Source organism: Hyla sarda, chromosome 8, assembly GCF_029499605.1.
Source record: "Hyla sarda isolate aHylSar1 chromosome 8, aHylSar1.hap1, whole genome shotgun sequence".
Classification (NCBI taxonomy): Eukaryota; Metazoa; Chordata; class Amphibia; order Anura; family Hylidae; genus Hyla; species Hyla sarda.
The window spans coordinates 81,266,640-81,277,040 of record NC_079196.1 but is presented as its reverse complement, the minus strand read 5'-3'; the positions used below and the strand labels follow the sequence as shown (position 1 = coordinate 81,277,040).

Genomic DNA, 10,401 nt, shown 5'->3' with positions numbered 1-10,401 from the left:
CCATTTGTTATTGAACCAATGCCAAAGCTTTCTTGTGCTATTCTTTCAGTGATCATCAGAAGGACTAAAGTTTCTCCTTGAGGAGAGAGTCAAAGTGTGTATGGAGTCTTATACAAAATATTAATGGAGCCACTCAGCTCACTCACCACATGACCCAATGTAGTCCTTCCAGGGAGACGCCAAGTAATGTATAACGCTGGAGCTCGGAGATGCGGGCCGCCTGCCCGTGGCACAACTTATAGGAAAATAGAGAGGTATCCGGCTTCTCAGCAAGCTGTTAAAATTTCAAGCTTTAATTCAGTCCATTAAAACATAGATAGGGGTGAAAACAACCGCGCTGCGGTTGTTTTAACCCCTATCTATGTTTTAATGGACTGAATTAAAGCTTGAAATTTTAACAGCTTGCTGAGAAGCCGGATACCTCTCTATTTTCCTACATGGAGTCTTATAATCCATGTAATGTTCCACTGAAATAAAATATGTTAAGTAGCCCTCCTCCAGAAGGAAGAGAGCTTGCTGTTTTGTGCCACCTCCGAACTTGATAGGCAAAGTAGCCCAGAAGGAAGAAAACATGGTTTGTGACAGATCACAATAGCAATATTGTTCAGTGACCCGAATGTCTAAACGTCTATGCTATTAATGAGGATAGAGGATAAGATGACTGATCGCCGGGGTCTGGCAACTGTGACACACAGTCCTACCCTGATCTCCGGTCCGGCACCCCTGGCGCTTTGAACATTTTTGGATAGGGAATAAGATGCCTGATCACGGTGGGTCCGGCTGCTGAGAGCCCCTGCGATCTCCGGGTTTGGGTGGCCATGGTCGTGACGTTATGCCCCCTCCATTTACGTCTATGGTAGAGGCCGTGATGGCTGTGGTCCCGCCCCCTCTAATAGACATGAATGGAGGGAAGTGGGCATGACGTCACAACCACAGCCGCAAGAACCCTGAGATCGCAGGGGCTCTCAGTGGCCGGACCCACCACGATCAGGCATCTTATCCCCTTATCCTTTGGATAGGGGATAAGATGTCTAGGGGTGGAGTACCCCTTTAAGAATGAAAACGAAGCCTCCTTGCTGTACATTCTTTCTTTATATACAGAAAATCAGAATGAATTGGTCATAACTGGATGCTTTAGGTCGGATAAGGCACCAAAAGAACTTACCGTATTTATTGGCGTATAACACGCACTTTTTAGGCTAAAATTTTTAGCCTAAAGTCTGTGTGCGTGTTATATGCCGATACCCCCCCCAGGAAAGGCAGGGGGAGAGAGGCCATCGCTGCCCGCTTCTCTCCCCCTGCCTTTCCTGGGGTCTAGAGCGCTGCTGTCGGCCCTTTTCACCCCCTGGTTATCGGCGCCGCTGCCCGTTCTGTCCCCCTGACTATCGGTGCCGGCGCCGATAGCCAGGGGGAGAGAAGCGGCGCCGACAGCCAGGGGGAGAGAAGGGGCAGCGGCACCCATTGCCGGCGCCGCTGCCCCGTTGCCTCCCCCCATCCCCGGTGGCATAATTACCTGAGTCGGGTCCGCGCTGCTCCGCTGCTCCAGGCCTCCGTCGTTGCTATGCGCTGAACGGCGCAGCGCATGATGTCAGAGCGCCGCGCCGTACATAGCAACGACGCTGGGGACGCACGACGGAGGCCTGGAGCAGCGCGGACCCGACTCAGGTAATTATGCCACCGGGGATGGGGGGAGGCAACGGGGCAGCGGCGCCGGCAATGGGTGCCGCTGCCCCTTCTCTCCCCCTGGCTGTTGGCGCCGCTTCTCTCCCCCTGGCTATCGGCGCCGGCACCGATAGTCAGGGGGACAGAACGGGCAGCGGCGCCGATAACCAGGGGGTGAAAAGGGCTGACAGCAGCGCTATAGACCCCAGGAAAGGCAGGGGGAGAGAAGCGGGCAGCGACGGCCTCTCTCCCCCTGCCTTTCCTGGGGGTATATCGGGGTATACACGCGCACACACGCACCCTCATTTTATCATGGATATTTGGGTAAAAAACTTTTTTTACCCAAATATCCTTGGTAAAATGAGGGTGCGTGTTATATGGCGGTGCGTGGTATACCCCGATAAATACGGTAAGTGTCTCTGCATTGGGGCTATAAGACATGCCTCTGCAGACTTTCCTTTAGGTCAGTTTATTAGGCTACTACACTTAAGCCTAGAGCGTATCACAGAGAAATTGTGTTTGTACACAGTTGTCATATCTTCTGTGTAAATGTTTCTCATTCAGGCTAAATATATTTAACAAAGTAGTAAAGATAAGTCTTTGTTTATTCATTGTGGGATCCTCCAGGGCTCTGCAGCCAGCAGAAGTTTTAAAGATTTGTCTCTTATCTACTTATCTACAGATGGCTTTTGTTTGGGAACATTTCTATAAAAAAATAAAAAATAAAGAAATAAAAAAATAAAAAAAAATAGCAAGAGGCTAAAATGTACAAACAGCATCCAAGGCTAAGGCTTTCACAAGCTCCAACCGGCAAAAAAAAAAAAGAAGCTCTTTTACCCTAAGCATTTTTGCAAGAAGAGATTCATAACATTTGTTACTTGCAAAAATAGTTACTACTCCTTGCATGACCGGACAGTTTAAAGGGGTACTCTGCCCCTAGACATGTTATTCCCTGTCCAAAGGATAGGGGATAACATGTGTGATCATGGGGGCTGATGGGACCCCCCGCAATCTCTGGGCCATTGCTTCTGTGTTTGTGTCATTATGCCATGCCCCCTCCATTCATGTTTATGGGAGGGGGCATGACGGCTAGTACCCAGCTGTCACTCCTCCTCCCATAGAAATGAATGGAATAGAGGGGGCGTGGTGGCTGTGGTCGCCAGTCATCTGGCACAGAGTGGAGTTCGTTCTGTGCACCGGATGACTGGGGTGCCACTTTAGAGACTGTGGGGGTCCCCAGCGGCCGGACCCGCACAATCAGACATGTTATCCCCTATCCTTTGAATAGGGGATTACATGTCTAGCAGCAGAATAGACTATTAAAGGGGTATAAAAGGCTACTAAGGGGGAACTCCGGTAAAAAACGTTTGTTTTTGTTTTTTTCATCAACTGGTGCCAGAAAGATAACAGATTAGTAAATTACTTCTATTTAACAATCTTAACATTACTTATCAGCAGCTGTATGCTTCACAAGAAGTTCCTTTCTTTTTAAATTTATTTTCGTGCTCTCTGCAGACACCTCTGCCCGTCTCAGGAACTGTCAAGAACAGGAGGCAATCCACATAGCAAACCTGCTCTGGACAGTTCCTAAAATGGACAGAGGTGTCAGCAGAGAGCATACAGCAGCTGACAAGTACTGGAAGGGTTAGGATTTTTAAACAGAAGTAATTTACCTAACTTTCTGGTACCAGTTGATATGAAAAAAAATAAGGTATGCTGTAAATGTTACTAAGGCTGTAGTCTTCAGGATAAATGTTATGTCTCTTGTTACAGGTCATAATTTTTTTCTCCTTTAACTTAACTTGAAAACTTAATGTGTTACTGTCATTATTTTTTTCATGCAGTTTTACAGCGATAGGGCAGAGAATAGGGGCACCATTATTGTTTTTGTCCATGGCTTCTATACTTTAATAAATCCTTTTGGCCAGTCATCTAAGGAGTCAAAGAAGTGGCCTGGGCTGCATCGCCTTTTCCTGCTCCCTTTCACCACCTTTTCCGCCCCTCCACCTATGACTGAAAGGCAGGGTTCTCTGAGCCCTGGTGAAATCCCAAGCAAACAGCATTTATCCCGATTGTGGTGAGGCTGTTCATTGTCCAAATCCAGATGAACAGTACCTGCACAGGATTTCAGCGGGGCTCAGCAGTTTTATAGCAATTTTTCATGTGACAGTTTTCCCTTAAGTTGTGGTGTATTAGAAATGCATTTTGTGGCAATACCCTCTTTTGAGTGTTCTTGTTCTTATAACTATAAATAAATAACAGACTCAACAAGTAAAAAAAACACCCACAAAACAATGACCCAATACTAGATCCTTGCTGCCATCGTCCTTTCCTTAGCATCTGAAAATGAATATGTGTGACAAGTTCTTTAATTTAAAGGGGTACTCTGATGAAAAACTTTTTTTTTTTTAATTTCAACTGGTGCCAGAAAGTTACACAGATTTGCAAATGACTTCTATTAAAAAATCTTAATCCTTCCTGTACTTATTAGCTGCTGAATACTACAGCGGAAATTCTTTTCTTTTTGAAACTCAGAGCTCTCTGCTGACATCATGAGCACAGTGCTCTCTGCTGACATCTTTGTCCATTTTACGAACTGTCCAGAACAGCATATGTTTGCTATGGGGATTTCCTTTTACCCCGGACAGTTCCTAAAATGGACAGAGATGTCAGCAGAGAGCACTGTGGTCATGATGTCAGCAGACAGCTCTGTGTTTCAAACGGAAAAGAATTTCCACTGTAGTTTTCAGCAGCTAATAAGTACAGGAAGGATTAAGATTTTTTAATAGAAGTAATTTACAAATCTGTTTAACTTTCTGGCACCAGTTGATTCACCTGAGTACCCCTTTAACACCATCAACAATACTTAATCTGTGCAAGACTGTGAGGTTTGTGAGCCACATCCTATGTTGCTGGGCAGAATCCTGAACACATTTGAGCTGCTTCTTATCCAACAGGTCATCTGGATACTTATTTATTGTGGCGAATGAAAATGTCTCTAATGAATAATCACAACAGGAAACACTGGAGTTTCCCCCAACTGTCCAAAAACTTTGTATAAAGACCTCATTTAGTGCAACTCTCAAGCCACATTTTATATCTTCTCCAATGTTTAACCCCAGCCCCCCCCCCCCCCCCCCCCCCCCATTCTTCTAATGGATCCTTTTCTGCTCAATAAAATGCAGGATGTAAGCCTAGAGTCAAAAATTCCATATGCAACTTATTACTAAATAATTTAGTTCATACTTGGCTCCTCGTAGATACTTTACAAGGACATTTCTGGGCAGGCGGTTAACGTATGCTTTTAATGACACATACCAGCCATTAATTGTATTTTCCAAGGGCTGTAAATTAGTCGTCTATATGGAAAACAGGTCTCCTGTCCCAACAATATGAAGACATTTCTAATTTGAGATGTGTGAATGGGTTGCGCTGGCCGATGAATAGGCTGGAGAAATGTCACTTCCTGGCACATAGGCTAGGAACAGAACAGAATGACCTGCCAGATCCATGGCACTTGTGAAAGAGTAGATTTACTGCTGCATTTTTGTCACTCTCACACTGTTCAAGACTGTGTCACCGACACCTCAGCTTCTCAGCTGCGCAAGACTTATGGATCTGAATGGAATCTTCAGATCACCTCTCTCATTTTTACTGCATTTAAATTAATATGAGATTCCAATTGTTAGGTTATAACACAATTTACATTGTCAGTAGTTAAATGGGTACTGACAGATTCAAAAACATTTTTGATATGTTGCACATATTGACAAAACATTAACACTTCATCCGGCAATTGTATTTCCTTATTTATAGAAATCATAACTTATAAAATCATGGCTTTGTCCAAGCTGGAGCACAGGCATGGACAAAGTCCAGGAAGTGAGGGTGGGCTCACCCTCCTGTCCTATCAGACAGGAGAGCACAGAGGAGTACTAGCCCACCCTCACTTACTGGACTTAATCCATGCCTGTGCTTCAGCTTGGACAAAGCCATGATTTTATAAGTTATGATTTCTATTTAAAAAAAAAAATTTACTACACATAACATTTTTTGAATCTGACAGTGGCCATTTAAAGAGTGTTATTTGGCAGTGTTAGGGATGGAAGCACTTTTTAAAGGATTTTTTGCACGTTACCTGCAAAAATGACTAGCATAACCATTGTCTTCTTTGCTTAGTTTTCTACAAATTTGGTGCACAGTTAATGTTGGATTTTAGAATTTTTTTTTAATTTTCTATGGTAAAGTGATGCAAAAAGTCTCAGGGTTTAGTGGAAGGGCATGGTCTCTGCAGACGATTTTCTACTATATATGCTAGAAATTGGTATAAGTTAGGGCCCAATCCTACACCTCTTTGATTTGTTTTTGTTTTTTTGAACACAGGCAACTAAACGATACACCAAATGTATTAAGAGACATGGCTGTCATTATAAATTTGCACATTGTACTCTAGTATACCTTGAATTAAAGGGGTACTCCGTCCCTAATACATCTTATCCCTTATCCAAAGGATAGGGGATAAGATGTCTTATCGGCGGGGTCCCACCGCTGGGGACACCCGCAAATTGTCATTCAGCACCCACCTGTGTGAGCTCTGCGCAGCGCTGGAGGCTCCGAGTGTGTAGCGTGACGACTACGGGGCTGGAGTATCGTGACGTCACGACTGGATGCTGAATGACACCCCAGCTACGGGACCCCAGCGTTCAGACATCTTATTCCATATCCTTTGTGGATAGGGGATAAGATGTATTAGGGTCAAAGTACCCCTTTAAGACTAGTATATGAAACGCTAATCTTAATATGTCCCTATAGTATAAAGGTCAGGAGTTTAAAGCATAGTACAGTCACTATGGACTATACATGTCATATTATCTCCATGCAGAGAGGTTGGGCACCTATTACTTTGTAACAAATACAAATACCTATTACTTTGTAACAAATACACAAATCACAGATATCACACAAAAAAAACTTTTTAATAGGTGAAAATGTGGGCTTTGGGAAACACACCAAAAAAAACTTAATTGGTTAGTTTTTTACATTAAGTAGAGAAAAAAAATATGGAATCCCTTAATGTTGAGAAACCTATTACGGAATCAACAAAAATAATTACAATTATTACTTTGTTGCTCCTCCTCTGGCTTTTTGATGGCCAGGATACTTTGGGGCTCAGACTCTGCTAGTAATGATAAACAATGTTTTACATCAAGAACGGTAGAAAACGAAAGGATTCATTCACCCGGGGGTCTTGATAGCAGAAGACTTTATTGATACATCGGTACAGCACACAGGCCGGTAGGCGCAGGGGAGTGTCCTCAAAATGGAGGAGATAGACATAGACAGCTCCTTCAGTGTGAAGCACGCTGGATACTCAAACTAGAAGCTCTGGGACCAGCCGGTCTTAATGATCGGAATGACCTCAGTCCATTCCTGTAATTGGTTTTACCTTGCTTTGTACTGCTGCTTGTATTTTGTTTAGATGTCTCCATGGTAACCCCATGATCATCTATTTAATACACACCTGTGAGCGGCGGCGCTGATCAGCAGCCCGAAGAAGTGCGCCTTGTGCGCAGGAAACAGCCTGTCGCTGCTAGGTCGCTCCTCTGCGCATACCCGCCTGTGTGCTGTACCGATGTATCAATAAAGTCTTCTGCTATCAAGACCCCCGGGTGAGTGCATCCTTTCGTTTTCTACCGTTCTGGACATTATCTGTCTATGCCTTGTGGATTGCACCCCCGGCACCGCGCGAGTTGCGTGAATAGTTACTGACTCTCTGTCTGGGATAGGTCTCATTTGGGTAGCAGTGCCGGACTTCTTCCTTTGTTTGTATAGAATGTTTTACATCAAGCTGGTTCCAACTTTCCCAAATAGCAGTGACAGATCAGGTCTGCAATATGGAGTTTTGACATTATAAATTTTCATTCAGATTGAGAACCAAACTGTTTGCTGGCCATGTCATTGAGTTGATATGCCTTTCTCAATATGAGCTTTGACCAAAATTCTATGTCCACCTGTGCATAGAATGTTGAGGTAATGATTACCATCTCCTCTGGTTCCTTATCTGACATGTAACTGCATATTACATATGAAGGAGAAGTGTGATAGACAGTCACCGTTTATGTATCATTAGAGCCAATGCAATTTTATGATCCATCAGTAATCATGACGTTATCCATTCATCCACCCTCTATTATTGTTTTTACTTTTCTCTTTAAAAATCCAATTTCATTCATCCAATTTTTACTGTTCTGTCACAGACATTGACTCATACTTGCTTTATTTGTTTTTCATTCAATTTGTTAAGCATTTTCAATTTCCAAGGAATATTATTTGGAGTGTTTTATCCTGTCTCTATCTTGTCTGTCTTGATCTACCAGTGTTGGTCCAACTATCATCTAAACCATTTTCTTAAAAAGGTTATATTGTATATTGTTCAGGGTTCCTATTATAATGGGTTTCTAAACCTTAGGGAAAGTACATTGTGATGATAATATTCTCATTTGTCTTACAGTTTATTAATCTGGTGCTTACAAACCACACATGGGCAAGATGAAGGAGCATCGGGTGTTGCCGCTATTGGCAGTTTTGTGCCTAATGTTCTCAGGGATCCATAGAATGGATGCACAACAGCCAGACGGTAGGTATAAAATAATACAGTGGTGGAGTGGAAAAATAAAGACACTAAACAGAACATCTAAAAGCAATCATAAAACATAAGTTACAAACATACATACAATAATATGTTCGTATTGCCATATGTATAATCGTTATCATTTAAGAGATATTTACTCAAATCCATGACTTTTTTTTCCTGTAAATTAGCATATGCTTCTGTTCATCAAGGTAAGTAACGTATCTGTGTTTCCCCAAAAATTTACTTTTAAATTGATAGAAAAAAATATGCTTTCTGCACATTACTTAGAATAATTAGTTTTTATATTTTACATCAATTTATTAGGGAAGACCTTTTAGCTCTCAAAATATATTTTTTATTTCTTATCATCACACATGCCTTTCTAGCAATAGAATTAGTTACCGACTACCATTTAGACAACTCAATATAAACAATGAGGACTACCTGACCCTATAAGCAGTTTTGTTATAAGTTGGTAATATTATATCTTAAAAGGCTCTTTTACATGGGCTACATTTTTACACGTTTGCAATAATTGGCCTGTATTAACCCCTTAAGGACACATGACGTACTGGAACGTCATGTGTCCACTCTCGATCTATAACGCGGGGCCACGTGGCTAATAGCGCGCGGCATTGATTGCGGTGCCGTGCGCTATTAGCCCTTTGGACGCAGAGTTCAAAGTTGAACGCCGCGTCTAAAGTGAAAGTGAAAGTATGCCGGTTAGCTCAGTGAGCTGTTCGGGGATAGCCGCGGCAAAATCACGGCATCCCGAACAGCTTAAAGGACAGCAGGAGGGTCCCTACCTGCCTCCTCGTTGTCCGATCCCCGAATGACTGCTCAGTGCCTGAGATCCAGGCATGAGCAGTCAAGTGGCAGAATCATCGATCTCTGGTTTCCTATGAGAAACCAGTGATCAATGTAAAAGATCAGTGTGTGCAGTGTTATAGGTCCCTATAACACTGCTAAAAAAAAAAGTGAAAAAAAAAGTGAATAAAGATCATTTAACCCCTACCATATTAAAAGTTTGAATCACCCCCCTTTTCCCATAAAAAAAAAAAACACAGTGTAAATAAAAATAAACATATATGGTATCGCCGCGTGTAGAAATGTCCAAATTATAAAAATAAATCATTAATTAAACCGCACGGTCAATGGCGTACGCGCAAAAAAATTCAAAAGTCCAAAATAGTGCATTTTTGGCCTCTTTTTATATCATGAAAAAATTAATAATAAGCAATCAATAAGTCCTATCAATGCAAAAATGGTACCGCTAAAAACTTCAGATCACGGCGCAAAAAATGAGACCTCATACTGCCCCATATGCATAAAAATAAAAAAGTTATAGGGGTCAGAAGATGACAATTTTAAACATATTAATTTTCCTGCATGTGGTTATGATTTTTTCCAGAAGTACAACAAAATCAAACCTATATAAGTAGGGTATTATTTTAATCATATGGACCTACAGAATAAAGATAAGGTGTCATTTTTACCGAAAAATGTGCTACGTAGAAATGGAAGCCCCCAAAAGTTACAAAACAGAGGGGGGGTTTTTTCAATTTTGTGTCACAATGATTTTTTTTCCGTTTCGCCGTAGATTTTTGGCCAAAATGACTGACGTCATTACAAACTAGAATTGGTGGCGCAAAAAATAAGCCACCAATTTTTAGGTGGATTTTTAGGTGCATGATTGAAAGAGTTATGATTTTTTAAAGGCAAGGAGGAAAAAACAAAAATGCAAAAACGGAAAAACCCTCGGTCCTTAAGGGGTTAAAGGGGACAGCAATCAGCTGATGAATGAGAAAATGTCCACTTGTCAGCTGATTAGGTCTTTTGTGCAGTCAGTGTTATTGGCAGCAGATGCCACATGTATATGGGGGATGTGAGGCTAGCATTGAAATAAAAGGGCCACATAAATTATCCAATGATTGTTTGTGCGAATTAATCATCGAATTGTTTAAAGACACTTTAAACAAGCACCACTCCATTGATTTGGTGCTTGTTATTGTCTAGCTTTGACCTGTGTAAAATGGCCTATAGAAATATAGGCTGTAGTTATGACCAGAGGAATCATTTGAAGCTCCTGGTGTCCCAACTATCAT

At 42.1% G+C, this 10,401-nt stretch overlaps 1 protein-coding gene across 1 annotated transcript in view; it reads left to right on the top strand.

The window, feature by feature from the left end:
* Positions 1 to 10,401, top strand: part of COL6A3 (collagen type VI alpha 3 chain) — a 128,695-nt gene that overhangs the window by 25,961 nt on the left and 92,333 nt on the right. Inside the window, exon 2 of the mRNA XM_056533400.1 lies at positions 8,174 to 8,299. Within this exon, the coding sequence (XP_056389375.1) occupies positions 8,203 to 8,299 (97 nt within the window). The 5' untranslated portion in view covers positions 8,174 to 8,202. The remainder of the gene's footprint in view (positions 1 to 8,173; positions 8,300 to 10,401) is intronic.